The sequence below is a fragment of the Schistocerca serialis genome, chromosome 6 (genome assembly GCF_023864345.2).
Source record: "Schistocerca serialis cubense isolate TAMUIC-IGC-003099 chromosome 6, iqSchSeri2.2, whole genome shotgun sequence".
Taxonomy (NCBI): Eukaryota; Metazoa; Arthropoda; class Insecta; order Orthoptera; family Acrididae; genus Schistocerca; species Schistocerca serialis.
In genome coordinates, this window is record NC_064643.1 from 101,263,690 (window position 1) to 101,284,605 (window position 20,916).

Sequence of the window (20,916 nt, forward strand, 5' to 3'; positions counted from 1 at the left end):
GCAACAATAAATCATTTCAGACATATAATAATGTACAAAGAATTTTGCTGTATTTGCCTACCTGTGATAAAGTTTCTATTTCTTCATGTGTGTCAGATGAATCTGGTGATTCTGCTGTTGGTGGCTTGAACATACCGCTGTTCATTAGCAACAATGGTCTCATTCTAGGCCAACCAGTTGCAAGGAACTCATCCCAATCCATTTCTTGCTGGGTGTCAAAGAACAACTAAAACAAATGATTTTAATAAAGTAAAGGTTTTAAAATATTATTGCTTTTAAATTTATTACAATTCTGACAAATTTATTATTTACAACATCTGTATGTAGGTGCATAGCTATTCTAATTCTGTATATTCCTTAAATTTCTTGCTTAACTAATTTCTTCTTTTGGCATTGTAGTTTATCAACATCTTGTGTTTCAAGAACACATTTCCCACACCAGTTAACCACTACAAACATCTTCTCAAACTTTTTCTTTTTTTTTCATTTTTTTCATGCAGATATGATAACTACATCGACATCTATACTCAGCAAACCACTATGATGCTCATGGCAGAGGGTATGTCTCATTGTACCGATTATTAGGGTTTCTTCCCGTTCCATTTATATATTAAGTGCTGGAAGAATGATTGCTTAAACGCCTCTTCATGTGCTCTAATTAATCTCACCCTATTATCATGATCCCTATGTGAGTGATAAGTAGGTGGTGGTTGTATATTCGTAGGATCATCATTCAAAGCCGGTTCTTGAAACTTTTTAAGTAGGCCTTCTTAGGATAGTTTATCTTCAAGAGTCTGCCAGTTCAGTTTCTTCAACATCTCTGAGACTCCCTTCCAAGGCTCAAACAAACCTATAACCATTCACACTTCTCTTCTCTGTATACATTCAGTCTTACTGTTCGTCCTATCTGGTACAGGTTCCTCACACTGTAACAATGTATCAGAATTGGTCATACAAGTGATTTGTAAGCAATCTGCTTTGTTGACTGATTGCATTTATCCAATAAACTGGAGTCTACCTCTGGCTTTAGCCACAACTGAGCCTATGTGTTCATTCCATTTCATATCCCTACAAAGTGTTACACCCAGGTATCTGTATTAGCTGGCCAATTCCAGCTGCGACTCACTGATATTATAATCATTGAATATTATGTTTTTTCATTTTGTGAAGAGCTCAGTTTTACATTTCTGAACATTTAAAGCAAGATGCCAATCTTCACGCCACTTTGAAATCTTATAAACACCTGATTAAATATATGTGGTGCTTCTTTGAGATAGTACTTCCCTACACATAACTGTGTAATCTGAAAAAAGTTGCTATCAACATTATCTGCAAGATCATTAATATACATGAACAGTAAGGGTATCAACACACTTCCCTGTGGTACACCTGAAGATACTTATACATCTGACAATGACTCTCCATCCAAGATAACATGTTGCGTCCTCCCTACCAAAAAGTCCTCAATCCAGTTACAAATATCACCTGATACCTCATATGATCATACTTATGACAATAAGTGTAGGTGTGGTACTGAGTCAAATTATTTTCAGCAACCAACACATACTCCATCTACCTGAAAGCCCTGATCCAAAGCTTTCAGTGTGTCATGTGAGAAAAGTGCGAGTTGGGTTTCACGTGATCGATGTTTTCTAAATCCAAGGTAACTGGCCTTGAGGAGGTCATTCTGTTCAAGATACCCCATTGTGTTTGAACTCATAATATTTCTAAGATTCTACAGCAAAGCAATGTCAAGGATCCCGAATGAGATTTTCACTCTGCAGCGTCAAGGATATTGGACAGTAGTTTTGGGGATCACTTGTACTACCCTTCTTGTAGACGAGTGTTACCTGTGCTTTTTTCCAAGAACTGAGCATAGTTTTTCGATCAAGGGATCTACGATAGATTATAGTTAGAAGAGGGACTAACTCAGCCTTATATTCAGCAGAGAATCTGATAGGAATTCCATCAGCCGCTGGAGCTTTGTTCAATTTTAATTATTTCATCTGTTTCTCAACACCGGTGACACCAATACTTATTTCACTCATCTTTTCATTGGTAAGAGGATTAAATTGTGGCAATTCTCCTGGTTTTTTCCTTTGTAAAGGAACATTTGAAAACTGAGTTACGCACTTCAGCTTTTGCTTTGCTACCCTCCCTTTCAGTTCCTGTCTTATTCACTACGGACTGGACAGTAACTATTGATGCCACTAACAACCTTTATATATGACCAGAATTTCTTTGGGTTTTCTGAAAGATCATTTGACAATATTCTGCTTTGGTAGTAATTGAAAGCTTCAGGCATTGCTCGCTTTAGGGTGAACAAGGATTGTTTAAAAAGAGAAAAGGGCAGATAATATAGTTGCAGGGCGCCCAAAAGTATTAGTGTCAAGTGCAAGGTAATGGTCCTCATAGATGAAACAGAAAAAAATCCTGGTGACCAACTCCCAAAGCATTAACGAAACAGTTCCAGAGTTTGATGATGATGATGATTCATGTTTTAGGGACACTAAACAGCAATTTCATCAGTGCTCTCTATTGAAAAATGACAAATTTTAAAACCAAATTGCATCTTCACACAAATACTGAAAATACACCCACGACATTGAGAGATTCATAAAGGACCAACTACAACAGAATGACAAAACAAAGTAGAATAACTATACAAAATCAAGGATAGGATAACAATATAGACATAGTTACATTTAAAAAGGAGGCAAATGACTATGGCTGGGTGACTAATAAGAAATATTTGGTGACCAAGCCACTCCGCAACACATTAAAATCTTACACCCAACATTCTGTGAATAAGTCCTGGCCTCCCACAAAATCTTAAAACACAAATCACAGTTGCCTCATTATCAGCTGAAATAGAGGGCAGGTACTGTGGGAGACCCAGATCTGCACTCATGTCATCATATAAAACACATTCAATTAAAACACACAATGTCAACAGCTGTATTTCCACACCTGTGACACACTGGGGGCTCCTCGCGACTTAAGACAAAGTCATGTGTCAATGGGCAATGTTCCTCTGTTAAGACTTATAAGGACGACTACTTTGGCACATCATTGTTGGAATGAGGTAAGACAATGTCACACTGAATGCAGCTCATTATTATTCACTTCCATCCACTGAGCCTCCCACCAACAATGGAGATGGATGCTGGCGATTAGGAAAAGAAAAAGCCACATATGTTTGGTGTACCATGAGGAGAATATGTTGAACATACGCTCACAAGTCTTGGACACAAGCTAGCAACTGGACTCGTGCAACACATCCTTGATGACAGCCTAATGCCCCTGCAGTAAATCACATTGAGCATTTTGAGGTACAAAGGGCTTGCTGATCCATCAACTGGCATCCGTGTTGCATGAAGGCTTTATAGCGTTGGAGCAGACAGGTAATGTTGGCCCCTCAAAACCTGACTGATGCATTTAAAGACGGTTAAAGTCTTGAGGCATCCCATTATTATTGTTTGTTTTCTCATAGGGCACAAAAAAACAACTAGGGTCATACACGTCCATGTCAGAATTGTAGAACACGGAGACATGGAGAGGAGTTAAGAGCAACTACAAGCTAATCTCAATGGACAGAAGAGAAGACAGCTAAAAACACGGACGTGGAGACATGTCTATAAAACATGCCATAGAGAAATGGATGTCCTGAGCTAAAAATTAAATGTCCTTCACCATCCTGCCATGATGGACAAAAAGTAAAACGTGGTCAACAGTCCGCACATTGTTCACAAAAATGGCTGATAACTCAGACGGCAAACAAACAAGAACATAAATGGTTAAAAATAGGGCATTCTGTCAGGAAATGGCGGACCATCAGAGGTTGAATGCAATGAGCACAAAATGGTGGGGGAGTGGCACTTAAAAAACAAATGGCTAAAAAGACAGTGCACAAAATGCAACCTAGCGATATTGGTCTCCTCATGGTGAGAGAGCTGAGAGGAACTTGTCTGAGCTGCTGGGAGAGGCTTAATTAACTGGCGATTGTTCAGACAAAGGGAGGACCAGTATAGATGCCAAAGTTACACCATATGCTGACAGACGGCAACACAGAGATCATCAGAGGGAATGTAAGAACTAGGGCGCTGAGGTATGAGGATTGCAGCCTTGGCAGCAGTGTCAGCAGCCTCGTTTCCTGTCAGACCAACATGCTCAGGAATCCACATAAACATCACAGTGGCTCCATCAAAAGAGGTCAGGTTACAGCTTTCCTAGACCCATTGCACTAAGGAATGGACTGTGTACAGCACACAGAGGCTTTAAAAGGCAATGAGAGAGTCAGAGAAGATGATGCAATTGAAGAGCCTGTGTCGCCGGATGTACTGTGTGGCCTGGTACAGGGCAAAGAGCTTTGCTGCAAATACTGAGCAGTGTTCCAGAAGCTGATATGGAAAAACGTTGGTGCCAATGATAAAGACACACCTGACACCATGCTGAAACTGAGAGCATCAGTGTACACAAGAGTACTATCACGAAGTTCCATGCGAAGGTCATGAAACTGAAGGCGACAGAGCGAGGCTGGAGTAGTGGCCTTACAAAGAGAATGAAGGCCAAGGTGGACACGTACCACCAGACAAAGCCAAGGTGGTAAAGGGTTCACATGAATTGGGAAAGTGGCAGGTAGCTGCCAGAGCAAGAGTCGAAAGCGAACTCCAGGTGGCAAAAGAAAAGATGATGCACCCTATACTTATGATCAAAGGAGTCATTGAAGAAGGACACATAAGATGTGTGGCCATACATGGCACACAAATCGCATGCACATCTGCTGAGGAGAAAGTCATGGCGGTACGACAGCAGTAATTCGGCAGCTTCTGCATACAGACTCTCAACCAGGCTAGTGTAAAGGGCGCCAGTCGCCAAACAGACACCACAATGGTGGATAGTATTGAGATGGCGTAAGAGGGATGGACATCGTAATGTGTAAACTAAACATCAATAGTCCAGTTTCAAATGGACAACGGACCAGTACAAACGAAGGAGAGTGGTTCGATCTGTTCCCTAGGAAGTACCGCTGAGAACACACAGGACATTGAGGGACTGTGTACAGGGGGCTACCAGGTAAGACGTGGGAAGACCAAGAGAGTTTCCTATCAAGCATGAGCCTCAGGAATTTTGTAGTTTCAATGAATGGAAGAGCAACCGGCCCATGATGTAATGATGGTGGAAGAAACAAATTGTGCCAACAGAAATTCATACAAACAGTTTTTGTCAGTGGAAAAACAAAAGCCACTGTCGATGCTCCATGGGTAAAGACGATCAAGACATCGCTGAAGATGTTGCTCATTCACACAAGTCTCTGGAGAACTGCAACAGATGGCAAAATCATCAATGGTAAGGGAGCCGGAGATGCCCAGCGAGAGACCTGGCATTATAGGGTTAATGGGGATAGCAAAGAGGATGATGCGCAGGACGGAACCCTGACACACATTTTTCCTGGATAAATGTGTCCTACAAGGCATGGTCTTTTAAAAATTCCTGAAGGAAACCGGCCATGCGGTCACAGAAGGCTCATGTGTAGAGAGTACGGAGGATACCAGTCCTCCAGCAGGTGTTGTAGGCCTTCTCCAAACCGAAAAACATGTCCACAGTCTGGGATTTCCGCACAAAACCATTCATGACATGGGTGGACAAAGTGACGAGATGGTCAACTGCAGAATGGCACACTCGAAATCCACACTGTGCAATGGTTAGTAAATTGCGAGACTCCAGCTGTCATACCGGCTGGGCAAGAATCATACGTTCCATTGCCTTGCAAACACAGCTGGTGAGAGAAATTGGGTGATAGCTAGAAGGAAGGTGTTTGTCCTTACCAGCCTTAGGTGTGGGTATGACAGTGGATTCACACCAGCATCTGGGAAATTTTCCCTCTACCCTGATGAGATCACACATATGAGGCAAAAAGTGCTTGCCCACAAGAGAAAGGTGCCGCAGCATCTTAATGCGAACATAGTCTAGTCCTGGGGCATAGGACCGAGATGAAGCAAGAGCATGATCTATCTCCCTCATAGTAAAGGTGGCATTGTAGCACTCGTGATTCTGAGAAGAGAATGGTATTACCTGAGCCTCCTCCGGTTGTTTCTGATGGAGGAAGGCAGGGTGATAGTAGGAAGAGCTCAAAACTTCCACAAAATGGCAGCCCAAGGTGTTGTAGATAACATTAGGGTCCACGACGACACCGTCTGCTATTGTCAGGCCAGATGGCCAGAGAGCCATCAGAGGTTGGCCACACAACAGAGGAAGGAACGGAACTGTTAGAAGAACTAGTGAATGAAATCTACCTATCTCTTTTGCTATCCCAAAGAACACGACGACACTTTGCACGCATCTGTTTATAACGAATACAGTTTGCCATCATAGGGTGGTGGTTAAAAACGCAGGGAGCATGTCTCCATTGCGAACTGCGTCACTGGATGCCTTGGTGGCAAGGGACTGGGACACGATGTGGTAAAGAGGAAATGCAAGGAATGGAATGTTCTGCAGCAGTAAGGATAACATTTGTGAGATATTCCACCTGGTCATCACAACTGGGGAAATCTTGTTCTTCGAAGGTCGCCAAGGAGGAGTAAAGCTGCCAGTTAGCCTTAGTAAGTTGCCATGTGGACGTGCACACAGATGGGGTAGGAATCAGCAAACAGATAGCATACAGGAAACGGTCGCTCGAGTAGGTGTCAGAAAGAATGGACCACTCAAGACGATGAGCAAACTGGGCAGTGCAGAAGGATATGTCCAATTGGGAATAGGTGTGTGTGGAGTCGGAAAGGAACGTGGGTGGTCCAGTGTTAAGACAGAATAGGTGAAGTCGGTTAAGAATGTCAGCCAAGAGGGCACCTCTCTGACAGGTCCTGGGAGAATTACAAAGGGGACGATGTGCATTAAAGTCAAAGAGTAGCAAAAAATGGGGGAGGTAGCTCCCAATAAGTTGAAGGAAGTCTGCCCTGGTGACAGCGAATGAGGAAGGGACATATATGCGTAGTACAGAGGAGAAAAGTCAGGTGGGGAAGAAAAAGGCGAACTGCAACAGCTTGAAGATTGGTAGTCAGGGAGATGGGTTGGCTATGAATGTCATCCCATATGAGCAGCATGATGCCCCCATGAGATGGAATGTCAACCTCAGGGGTAAAGTCAAAACGAATCGGTAAGAAATGTGAAAGCTCAAAACTCATGCTGGCGCAATTTCGTTTCCTGAAGGCAGAGTACAAGAGGACGCCATGGTGCTAAAAGCAACCGTAAATCCTCTTTGTGGGACTGAAGGCCAAGAACATTCCACTGGAGGTGAATCACGGTGAGGAAGAGATGTAGGGGTGTCACCTCGGCAGCGGCCGAGTGACAACCAGTGAAGAGTCACTAATACAGGGCACTGAAGCAGGATCCTGCTCCATGCGGTCCACAGTTGTGTCGGCTTGCTTGTGTGGTGGTCGTTGGTGGTGCGCACCAGTGACACAGAGGCCGGCCGGGCTAAGGTACTATGTGGCAACAACTTGAAGAGGATCTTCGCGTTGGCAAAGGAGAAGACCGTTTGCCTTTGGTGGACTTCTTCGAGCCTTGTTGGTTAGAGGAAGACTTGAGTATTGTTTGGCTGCAGGGATGGAGGAAGTCTTCACAGGAGTACTACTTCCGACCTTTCTGGCCTACTGCTTGCGTAGCTAGTGGCTTCGCCCCTTGAGGTGAGAGTTTGACTGCTTGCTGCACAGCTGGACAGGGGGATGGCGATGTTACCTTGACACTGGGCGATTTAACAACCTCAGAGCTGAATTGGAGGTCATGTCTGCGTGGACCTGTCCTTCATGGAGCAAGGGGTAACACGAACAGAACTATAGGTGCCAGACAGGAGAATGTAGGGTCTGCTACAAGCCAGTAACTCGCGAGCAATCGGGAAAGGCACTTTGTCCTTTAATTGGATCTCTTGGACAGCCCGCTCATCAAAATACATTGGGCACTTACAAGCGGAGGTGGCATGGACGCCGTTGCAGTTGATACAGAGGGGAGGAAGCGGCAGACAATTGCCCTCATATGCATCCCTACCACAGGTTGACAAGACATTTTAGTGTGGTTGAAACGATGACGCCGGAAGCAGCGCATCGGGTTCAGACTGTACGGCTGGACTGTGATCGCGTCATGACCTACTTTGATCTTGGATGGAAGAACTACCCTATCAAAGGTGAGAAAAGGAGTGCGGGTAGGCACTAAGGAGGAATCTACCTTATTCATTACACAGTGGACGGCAACGATACTCTGATCAGAGAGTAAGATTGGATTTCAGCCTGTGTTAGACCATCAAGCAGCCTGGTGTAAATTATACCATGGGAAAAATTCACAGTTTTATGGGCATCGACATGAACAGGGTAGCCATGGAGAAGCGAGAAAGCAAGCAGTTGTGCTCGAGAATCAGAAGTAGTCTCCAAAAGACAAGTGCCATACTGTAAAGGAGAGCAGGATTTCACGGGGCCGGCAACTGCATAAACACATTTCTGAATAATAAATGGATCTACCATGGTGAAGGCCTGACTGTCTTCAGAACATGAGACCACAAAGAACCGTGGTACAGTGGGAAGGGTCTTTGAATCATTAGCCTCGTTATGTTTATGTTTTGTAGACTTTGATTGTGAAGATGTTCTACTCATTGCGAGGAAATCCCCCATGATTGCCAGTGTCTTCAATGGCACGCTCCTTCCAACTGGGGGCCTCCTTCACAAGGAGGCACACTCGCCTTAGGTAATTGTTCACACCTCCCAAACACCTGACAGGGGGAACAATCGGCAATTTGGGAAGGTTGTAGCTCAGGCAATCACCCCTCCCTGCGCCAGGCCTGTACCAGGGGGTATGTGTGAACCCTACCTGTCGACCTGGGGCTGGGAAATATGCATTACCAAGTTGTATGGGCCGGCCTCCAGTAGCATACAGGGAGGAAGAAGAAAAAGAGGAACATCAAACACCGAAGTGGAGGAATGAGAGCAGAAGGGAAAAAAAGAAAGGAGAAGGGAGTGAAAAACAATGGTGAGACTGTTCCTACATCAGCGACCGACAATGCAGAACACCCCCAATAACACCCCAGACATGTTCCCCAAGGGAGGGGAAAAGGAATAGCAAGAGGATAGACATGCAGCACAGGAGGGAAAAGATGCTGCAAAGGCTGGGGCCCCATGGTAGCCAAGCACGAACTCACCAAAGAGTGGTGAGCCCCCGGAGGAGGGGGGGGGGGGGGGGGGGGAGGCATGATACAAAGGTCGGCTGAACGAGGATATCACACGGCGACATGTCGAAGAAGACCTTCGAGTAGACTAAGGAAAACACCATTAACCCTTTTTTTTTACTTCTTGGACCCTTTCCAGTTAGCAGTGGAAGACTCAGGTGTTGGCTGGCTGGAGGGACGTAGGAAGTCTTCACAGGAGTGCTCCTTGTGTCCTTTCCGACCTGCCGGTTGTGTAGTAGGTGGCTTCGCTCTTTGAGGCGAGAGTTTGATGGCTTGTTGCACATTCACAACCACAGCGCTAAATTTGAGGTTGAATATCTGTGTGCCCATGTTCTTCATGGAGTGAGACAAGAACAGAACTATAAATGACAGACTGTTGAATGCAGGGTTTTTGTCTAGCAAACAACTTGCGAGTGACTGGGTAAGGAACTTTTTCCTTCACTCAGATCTCCTGGACAGCCTGCTCATTGAGATATACGGGATAATCACAGGAGGAGGTTGCATGGTCGCCAATGCAGTTGATGCAGTGCGGAGAAGAAGGTGGACAATTGCCCTTGTGAGCATCCCTACCACAGGTTACACATTTGGCTGGGTGCCGACACGATTCTGGAGTGTACTTGTAATGATGACTCTGGTAACAGCGCATCGGGGTTGCAATACATGGTCTGACTGTGATAACTTCATCACCTGCTTTGATCTTTGACGGAAGAACCACTATCAAAAGTGAGAAAGACAGTGCATGTGGTCACTAAGGGGACACTTACTTTTTACATCACCCACTGGACTGCAATGACACCCTGATCAGGGAGGTACATTTGGATTTCTGCCTCGGTCAGACCACCGAGCAGTCTAGTGTAAATAACACCACAGGAAGACTTCAGCGTTTGATGGGCCTCCACAGCAAAAGGATAGCCATGGAGGAGTTAAGCTGCAAGCAATAGTTGTGCTTGAGAATCAGAAGTAGTCTCCAAAACCAAAGTGCCATTGCATAAACAAGAGAAGAATTTCACAGAGCCAGCAACTGCAACCACATCTTTCTGTATAATAAACAGATTTATCATACTGAAGGACTGACAGCCTTCAGTATGTGAAACCGTGAGGAACTGCAGCGCAGCTGGTAGGGTCTTTGAATTTTTACCCTCATTCCATTTATGTTTTATAGACATTGAGTGCGAAGATGATTGGCTTATTGAGAAAAAATTCCCCACAATTGTCAGTTTCTCCGATGGCGCACTCCTTCCAACTAAGATCACACCTCCTGAACAGCTGACAGAGGGACCAACTGGCAATTTGGGAAGGTAGCAGCTCAGGCAATCACCCTTCCCTGTGCCTGGCCTGTACCAGCGGGTACATGCGAACCCTACCTGTCAAATTGGGGTTGGGAATTAAGCATTACCCAATCACCTTTTACACTTCAGATGCATGGGCTGGCCTTCAGGAGTGCACAGGGAAGAAGAAGAAGAAGAAGAAGAAGAAGAAGAAGAAAGAGGGACCACATATGCCAAAGTGGAGGAAGGACAGTAGAAGAAAAATCAAGAAAGAAAAAATGAATGAGGAACAGTGGTGAGACTGTTTCGATGTTTGCCACTGAAAATGCAGAACATATTTCCAAAAATCATCCGACACATGCTCCCCAAGGGAGGGGAAATAGATCAGCAAGAGGATAGACATGCAGCATGGAAAGGAATCTATGCAGCAAAGGCTGGGGCCCCATGGTAGTCCAGCATGAACCTCCCAAAGAGGGTGGGGTGGGGTGGGGGGGGTATCTCATTATTAGCTCTTTAACGTGTGGCAGCCATGTTAACCTTTCATCAAAAGTGAGGCCCCACCTGTTTCACTTTCTCCTTAAAAGTAAGAACAGTAACACCCCCCTGACGTTTTAAAACAGGTAAATTCAAAGGAGACTAGTTTTCTTCAACCATCCGATCGTTAAATGCCGTTGCTGAGAAGCTGCAGCAATGTTGGAGGATGCAAAGACGACGGAGAAGTTGACCACAAACAAGGAAACTATAGGGGACTCTATGAGTGATGTATTGCTGTTGACCGCTATGGTGAACACTACTACTGCTGATTGCTATGGTGAACACCGTTACATTTAAGATGTTCCATTGAGGAACGCCGTCCTCCTGCTTAAAATGACCAGACAGGGCATCCCAACATTTTATCTAAAATGTATGAAAGACTGTATGAAAGCGAGGAGATGCCCACAAAACCCTCACTCACAGGGCTGCAAGAAAATACTATCTACTGCACGAGGACCAAACTTGGTAGAATTAATGTCAAGGACATGGGGAAGAAAAATAATGCAGAATCAATTCAAATTTAACACTTTTAATGTGCTGCTACGGTACATCATGCCATTACATGCCAGTATGATTACTTCGATAAAAGGGGCTCAATATGGCAACCATCAGTGTCCAGAAGAATCTGAAAGTGCAGGATTGCATTCTGCACAGCAGAATGAAGCATGTCCATAGGTATGCTGGCTATCTCTCTTGATATGCTGTGCTTCAGATCAGAACCTGTGTGAATGATCCCCTGGTAAACCCTGTCCTTCAGGTAGCCCTACAACCAGAAATCACAAGGAGTGAGATCAGATGACTGTGCCGGCCAATCATTTGGAAACCATCAGCTGATAATTTGATCACTTGCAAGTGTGTTTCGGAGAAGCAGGTGAACTTCACAAGCGATGTGTGATGGGGCCCCACCTTGCATGAAAACTGTCGAGTTCAATGCATCTCCCTCCTGTAGTGCAGGTATGACATGCTGACAAAGCATATCACAGTAACTCTGACCAGTCACACAACACATCTTTGGTCCTTGAGCGCCAACCTGCTCAAAAAAGAATGGGCCAATGATGAATGTAGCCATGAAGCCACACCACACGGTGACATGTTCGCTGTACAGAGGAACTTCATGCATAGTGACTTGAGGTGAAGATCCCCACACTCAAAATTCTGTGTGTTCACCTCACCTGTCAGAGAAAAATGAGCTTCGACTGTCCATAGGATGGTCCAGGGCCAGCCGTCATCAACTTCAATTCTTGTGAGAAAGTGGAGAGCAAAGTCACCATGTCGTCGTGTGTCCTGTGGTGCAAGTTGCTGTACAGTATGGATCTTGTACGCATAAAGTTTGAGATGGTTCAAAGCACATTCCATACAGTTGACCATGGGATGTTCAACTGTCACAACCCAGCACGCGCACTCCAGTTTATTTGAACTCCTTCATCATACTCCACACAGCAGGTGAGAAAGAGAACCCATCCGTAACCCTTGCAGGCGGCAATATTCTTGAAATGCAGCTGCAGCATTACGGTTGTTTTGATAATAGAGCTGCACCAATAATGCCCTGATCATTTTGTTGAAGTTCATGTCAATAAGTCAACAAGTGCACTGTGACAGGTCAGGTGTCAGACTATGAATCACGATGACTGATCACGGTACCCGGTGGCCATAGTTGGAACTGCATGGTGGCACTGTGGCACAAGGAAATCATGCACTCCATATTCTGGACATTAATGCTCGCAAGTTTGGTACTCATGTGGTAATTAGTTTCCATGTTATAATGTGTTAAATAAGGAAAGTTTAATTATAATCACCCAGTATTATGCCTCCAGGTAGTATCGTAGGCTTTTCCAAATTAAAGAATACACTGGCAAAGTGTTGCTTACATGGGGAAGCTGGTTGAGTTGCTATTTTGACCAGGGTCACATTATGAAATGTGGAAGCAACATCACCTGAACCTGCACTGCGAGTGACTGAGTAGTGACCTTGTTTCAAGAACCAATACAAATTGCCGGTTGACAATATGCACCAGTGTCAATTCTATACAGCTCGTAAGACTTACGCTATGATAACAACCAAGGTTATTCCGACCCAACCCTGGATTTAAAATCAGGATTGAAATAGATTCCTTCCACAATGTGGGAACTATTCCTGTTACCCAAATTTCATTAAAGAGCTGGACGAGGACCTCCTTCAACTGCCATGTCAACTGTTCCAATGAGCTGTACATTATCTGGCCATGACCAATCGTAGTACTGGGCTACTGACAAATACAGCAGCTACTGGCAGATACAGAATCGAGCTCCCAAAGAATGAAAGCCTGGTTGCATTCCTCCACATTGTAACAGAAATGAAAACCAATCCTCTCCTTTGTCATCTGATAATGATGGAAAGCTAGATCCTGGCTATAATCAGTCATAACGGTGTTTTAGGATTCAACCATTGTCTTAGCAATGCCTGTCAATGGATGTCAGGAGGTGCCCCTGGGTCTCTTACAGCTGTTATTTGCACTTGTGAGCTCTGACTGGAAATGCTGCTACTAACTTCCCGTATTTTGCTTGTGGGTGTGGACCTATTGTCAAGAGTTCCTGAACTCCACAAGACCTGTGCTTACTCTCTTGAATTTTTCTCCTCACCTTTGCCATCACTATTCGAAATGTTGCAAGATTCGCATCTATCGGGCAACAACTGAATCATTGCGTAGCTCCCCTCCTGTCCCTGACTGCAGAATGATATTCACCATTCACGAAGGGACAGGCAGTCTCCTATGCATTCATGTTGACGTCAGGATGGATGCATCAGTGACTTGGTGAATCACAGCTGTAATGTGACCCCACCAGTCGTGTGCACATTTACACTGTTCAAAACCAGCTAACTGCCTGTAAAGCAGTCTATTAGCCTTTCTGAACACCCATCTCAGCTGCTTCCTTTCATAATCTGCTCCATCTGGCATATGGATCCAGATAGTGTAGTGATTGCTGCCATGAAGGTTGCCATCCACTTCCCACTGAGCAGTCTCCACAATGGCAGGCAAGCAGAAGGAGAGGTCTATGGCTGTATAAAAACCCATAGCATTGCTGAAATGCGTAGGTTGACAATGTTCAGCTGCACACGGCTTATGTGAGATCCTCATTTATCCGATCCATGGGGCAAGTGGTGTTGGATTCCCATAGTGAACTGTGGGCATTAGAAGTCTCCTAAAAGAGACAGGGATGGGGGAGTTCAGCAACAATCTGTGTGAGGATCTTGCTGTCAATGGGCTCATGGGGCAATAGGCACACAGAGCACACTGAGTCATTAGCATGAACCATTATCCTAAAAGTGGCTGCTTGTAGCATTGTGATTCAGGGCACAGGGGAAGAGTGGAATGTGTTCTGGATGAACACCGCTACTCCACCCTTCACACTACCACCAGTGGTAAGGTCATCTTTCCTGTGAAGGTAATAGCCTGCAAGTGCAGATGTGTCAGTCTGTTAGAAATGAATCTCTTGGAGACAGAGGCAAAAATGTGTGTCATGTATGAGGAGTGTCAATCCTCCAAATGGGCCTTGCATCCTTTCATATTTCACTGGAGTGTCTGTCTCCATAGCACAGTAGTAGCATTACCGCCTACCACGCAAGGGGACCGGGTTTGATTCCTGGCAGGGGACTCGGTGTTTTGTGTCCTTCATTACCATTTTCATCATCACTGACACGTAAGTTGGCAAAATGGCATCAACTAAACAGATTTGCAATACAGTGGCCGAACCATGAAGGGGATATCCCAGCCAATAAACGCCATAGGATCATTTCATCTTTTCACTGGAGTGTGGGAGCCATTTCAGTGGTGCAGATTTAATGTAGCCCTATCTTTGTGTCAGGGTGGTGATACACTTGTTGAGCTATGGGGAGTAGAGGAGCTATCTAGGTCTGGTGATGAGGCATATAACTCCATGGTGATGTCCTCCTCATCCATCAAACCTGCCAATTGACAACTGCTGATGCACGGAACAGCTTCTGACTCAAATGTTGTGACCCTTTCCCTGCCCCCTGCCCTTTTCCCCTTGAGGATGATGGGGAAAGGGGGAGTTGAGAGGTACCCTGCTGTTTCTGTGATGCCTTCTCTATGCTATTATGGAAGTGCTGCCTTTCTCTCATGTCAAGACTTTGTGGATCACTATATCTTCTTTCTCTTTGTTTTTGTACGTACAGGAGCAAGTACATTTGCTGTTGGTGGACAATGATTTGCTTGATGTCATCTGCATCAAAGTGTCTTTTTTCATCAAAGAAGCAGAAGAAGTGGCAAAGACGGGGGGAGATTCGTTGTCTTATACTCTTTTTTAACTTCCCTCTGCAAAAACTAGGCAGTCTTGGTTCCAGACTGGATGGCTTCCAGAGAAGTTGATGCATACTGCTGAAGATGTGCAGTTGCTGTGAGATCCCTGGGCTGCTTTTCCACATATCCACAAGTTGTTTCACCTCTGCAACTCAGCACTGTGTGACCAAATTGCTGCACTTGCAACACCTCATTGGGTTAGGTATACAGGATGTCCCCGGAGGAATGGTCAATATTCAGGTATATGACAGAAACATTCATTTGAAGCATAAAACTCCATATGGACATATGCCTTATTCTGAATGGTTTCTGAGATAGAAAACAATTAATGTACATTTGTTTCTGGGCTAGTGACAAGGATATATGTGCGTCTTACACACCCAACCTCTCTGATGTTTTATTCTAGCCCTACCTACCTCACTGCTTTCATCCTCTTCACTCCAGATCTCTTTCTGCCATTACATTAGCCTGCTGAATGTGCAGTTGTCCAAGGTATATTGTGAGTGAAGTAATGCAATGGGTTGAAAATATATCAGAAAGAAGCTTTGGTTAACAGTTTGTAGACACACTCGCTAAAATGTCATACATTTTACAAACGAAAAATATGCAGAACGATGTCTGTAAATATGCAGAATGATGTCTGTTTACAGCATTTGTAATGATAGTGCTCCTGCTGAGTCTAAGAATACCATCAGCACTTTCCAAAACATCAAATTTCTGATCATAGACTGTTTATCCAACATTTTGTGTGAAATATGTATTCTGACAAGTTCTCATTTTCTTTTCTCTGAATTCATAGTTCAACAAACTGTGCAGGAACAGCAACACGTTGTTGAAATGGTGCAATGGTGACCTGCTACCAGCACTGTAACTTTCTGCATGTATCAAAGTCCCATGAACAAATGTATGGCGGACACTACTTGCACAAAACTTGTACCCATTCCACATACATCACGTTCACAAACTTCACACTGGCTACAATGCCACATGAGTTCAACTTTGACACTGATTAAATTAAAATCATCATTTACTTCCATTAATACTATTCACTGATTAAGCTACATATACCCTGTTCCAAATCAATAAAACACGTAATAATCATCATTGGTTGAAGGAAATCTGCACACTAAAGTGGAAACCAATTTCCAAGTCCATCTTTTGATCAATTTTTGGTGCAGTATAGTCAGTAAAATGCTGATAGGTCCATTCATTTTAGAAGAGTGAATGTTAGAATAGAATTACTTCCATTTTTGGAAAATTCATTTGTTGTACACCTTGATGACATTCCTTTGGTCATGTGGACTGCAATGTACTTCCAGCATGATGGAGCCCCTCCACATTTTACCACATGTGTGAGGGAACATCTCAACTGCATTTACCCTAATGCTGGATTGGTCATGGCAGTATGATTAACTGGCCACCAAGTTTATCCCACATTATGTCACATTTTTGTTTACAGGGTTAGATGAAGTCTGAATTGTACAAAAAAAAGTTGAATAACCAAGATGAACTACTTGGTTGCATCATGGACATTGCTCCCCTCATTAGGCAACAGGCAGAGGCACTCATACAGGCAACACGACATGTTCTCCGAAGAGTGCACAAATGCACCGAAGTTAACAGTGGGTATTCCAACATTTATTATAAGCTGTACAACAGCTGTAATTGTCATACACAATAATGCTTAGAGGTGATTATGTTAAAAAGACATATTTTTCAACTGATACTTCTTAAAATGCATATTTTAATCTTTACTACCTGTTGTACATATGTCAACCTGACAATCTATTAAACAATACAGAAAATATACAGGGTGTTACAGAAAGGTACGGCCAAACTTTCAGGAAACATTCCTCACACACAAAGAAAGAAAATATGTTATGTGGACATGTGTCCGGAAACGCTTACTTTCCATGTTAGAGCTCATTTTATTACTTCTCTTCAAATCACATTAATCATCGAATGGAAACACACAGCAACAGAACGTACCAGCGTGACTACAAACCCTTTGTTACAGGAAATGTTCAAAATTTCCTCCGTTAGCGAGGATACATGCATCCACCCTCCGTCGCATGGAATCCCTGATGCGCTGATGCAGCCCTGGAGAATGGCATATTGTATCACAGCCGTCCACAATACGAGCACGAAGAGTCTCTACATTTGGTACTGGGGTTGCGTAGACAAGAGCTTTCAAATGCCCCCATAAATGAAAGTCAAGAGGGTTGAGGTCAGGAGAGCGTGGATGCCATGGAATTGGTCCGCCTCTACCAATCCATCAGTCACCGAATCTGTTGTTGAGAAGCGTATGAACACTTCCTACTGAAATGTGCAGGAGCTCCATCGTGCATGAACCACATGTTGTGACATACTTGTAAAGGCACATGTTCTAGCAGCACAGGTAGAGTATCCCGTACGAAATCATGATAACGTGCTCCACTGAGCGTAGGTGGAAGAACATGCGGCCCACTCAAGACATCACCAACAATGCCTGCCCAAACATTCACAGAAAATCTGTGTTGATGACGTGATTGCACAATTGCATGCGGATTCTCGTCAGCCCACACATGTTGATTGTGAAAATTTACAATTTGATCACTTTGGAATGAAACCTCACCCGTAAAGAGAACATTTGCACTGAAATGAGGATTGACACATTGTTGGATGAACCATTCGCAGAAGTGTACCCGTGGAGGCCAATCAGCTGCTGATAGTGCCTGCACACGCTGTACATGGTACGGAAACAATTGGTTCTCCCGTAGCACTCTCCATACAGTGACACGGTCAACGTTACCTTGTACAGTAGCAACTTCTCTGACGCTGACATTAGGGTTATCGTCAACTGCACGAAGAATTTCCTCATCCATTGCAGGTGTCCTCGTAGTTCTAGGTCTTCCCCAGTCGCAAGTCATAGGCTGGAATGTTCCGTGCTCCCTAAGACGCCGATCAATTGCTTCGAACGTCTTCCTGTCGGGACACCTTTGTTCTGGAAATCTGTCTCGATACAAATGTACCGCGCCACGGCTATTGCCCCGTGCTAATCCATACATCAAATGGGCATCTGCCAACTCCACATTTGTAAACATTGCACTGACTGCAAAACCACGTTCATGATGAACAGTAACCTGTTGATGCTACGTACTGATGTGCTTGATCCTAGTACTGTAGAGCAATGAGTCGCATGTCAACACAAGTACATAAGTCAACATTACCTTCCTTCAATTGGGCCAACTGGCGGTGAATCGAGGAAGTACAGTACATACTGATGAAACTAAAATGAGCTGCAACATGGAAATTAAGCATTTCCGGACACATGTCCACATAACATCTTTTCTTTATTTGTGTGTGAGGAATGTTTCCTGAAAGTTTGGCCGTACCTTTTTGTAACACCCTGTATAAGAACGTACATCAAATGTGTTCTACCTCAGGAAACATTCATAAGGGGGCAGTATGAGTCTGTGTGTGCTTCAAATGATCATTTCTGTTATATTCCTGAATACTGACCATTCCTCCTGGGACACCCTCTATAAGACCTAATCCTACACTGGAGGAACCTCACCGTGATTTGTTCAGGTGTCATTGGAGAACTGAAGGTCACAATGAAGGCGATGATCTTCTCAGTCTCTCCATTATTCCTTTGCATCCTTTGTTACACATCAGCTGTCCCCAGAGACAATCACTCTTGGTTAAATTCTAGATGTCTGTGTCCATAACATAATGGCATGTGGCCACACCCTTGCTCGAGTTGTGCATCTCAACAACTATGTCATAGCAAACCAGTTTTTGTGACTTCCTAAGAAGTTCCAATTGGTGTGACCTGTTAGTTTCAACAAACAACGAATCATTCTGCAGCTGCTCAATAGATTTTAAGGTACCTGTAAGCCCTTCTAATCCTTTATGAATATAGAAAGGGAACACTTTTTCAAATGTTCCCTCCTTTCTCTTGACCACCGGGAACACATACATATTTATGCCTCCTTGAGCCCCATTAGTAAAGACAATGTAATTATCAAGAGGAATAGCTCCCTCATTCATTTGGGTGAGGAGGGTGCGAGTACCCCCGGACAGTAAACCCATCACAATGGGCGTGGTGAGATTGATTTGATTTGCCATGATATCCCCATGAGCAGTTAGGGACATAGGTCAATCCAGACAGATTCCTACTTGCCTGCTAAGTCCTACACCAGAGGATGCCCACTGATAACTGTTCTGCCTCGACAGCCATGCATTCACCAGGCACAGCACACCTTGAGACTGAGGTTTTTTTAAGAGGTTTCTTCCATCCCCGCATTCTAGGTGATTAAGCCAAGATCCCCTTTCCTAGTGACACACAGTGTTCCACTTCCGTCCTGCACAATGGTCACTGAAGCATATTCAGAGCTTACATTTACAGCGGACTAGCAGTGCTCTCCAGTTCCAGTTCAGGAAATGAGGGTTTGCCAAGCTCATACCTAGCAAACGAATGCTGAGCTCCCCGAAGTGCTCCCATTTAGCATGAACCGGGGGGCATGTATGGCTTACCAAATGCCACAGATGAGGCACACAGTACCCCCACCCCCACATCCCAATAGTATGAGCCAGTCCTAAAAAGCAGTGGAGATTGTGTAATACAAGGTACAGAAAGTTGGCTGAAATCCAAAGCGGACAACAATAAGATTTTTGGGATAAATCTTAGTGTGTATCAAAAAGGATAGGCTGATGTTATCTTAAGGTGATGTATTTGTTGCAGTAAACAAGAAACTCAAATCCACATAGATAAAAATTGAAGATGCATGTGACTGTTTGGCAAGACTCACTATCAAGGCTGTGCATAAACATGTAACTGTATCATCCTAACAACCAATACACTCAATCCCAAATCCAGCCAAAACCTTAAAGAAAATCACTGTTCACTAGTGGCTAAGTTACCCAATCATGTGATCTTTAGAAGAGACTTTAATGACACTACAACTGATTGGCGATAATTACAGTTTTGCAAATAGTGGGTGTGACAAGATATCCTGTGAAACATTGCTAATGCCTTTCCTGAAAACTATCTAGAAAGGGTAGTTCAGAAGCCCACTCACAATGGAAATAAATTATGCCTAATGGAAACAAACAAACCCGTACTCTTTGTGGTTGTCCATACTGCATACAGTATCAGTGATCGCCTGTAGCAACAATGATGACAAAAGTACAAACAGGAAGCAAAGCAAGTTAGAAGATTTGTATGTTCAGTAATCTAGATAAAGAAACCGTTGTGTCGCATTGCTGCAAAGGTGAGTGACATAAATATATGCATCAGTGGCACTAAGAAACAGCTAAAATCGTTGAAAGGAAACAGGGTTCCACAGCCCAATGGAATCCCTGTCAGATTCCATATGTAATCTTCAGAGCACTTAGCTCCAATTTTCACGATAATATACCTCAGATCCCTTGAACAAAAAATAGGAGCAATGTACAGATCACACCTGTGATCAAATATGATAACAGAAGTGATCCTTAAAACTAATGTCTTAGCTCAATGATGTCCATCTCCTGTAGAATCCAAGAACATATTTTGAGCTCGAACACCATGAGGTTTCTTTGACAGAACGATCTCTTCCATGCCAACCCAGTGTGGATTTCAAAAA

General features: G+C 44.0%; 1 protein-coding gene across 1 annotated transcript in view; it reads right to left on the reverse strand.

The window, feature by feature from the left end:
• Positions 1-20,916, reverse strand: part of LOC126485098 (glucosidase 2 subunit beta) — a 191,098-nt gene that overhangs the window by 86,889 nt on the left and 83,293 nt on the right. The window contains exon 6 of the mRNA XM_050108718.1: positions 62-226. Within this exon, the coding sequence (XP_049964675.1) occupies positions 62-226 (165 nt within the window). The remainder of the gene's footprint in view (positions 1-61; positions 227-20,916) is intronic.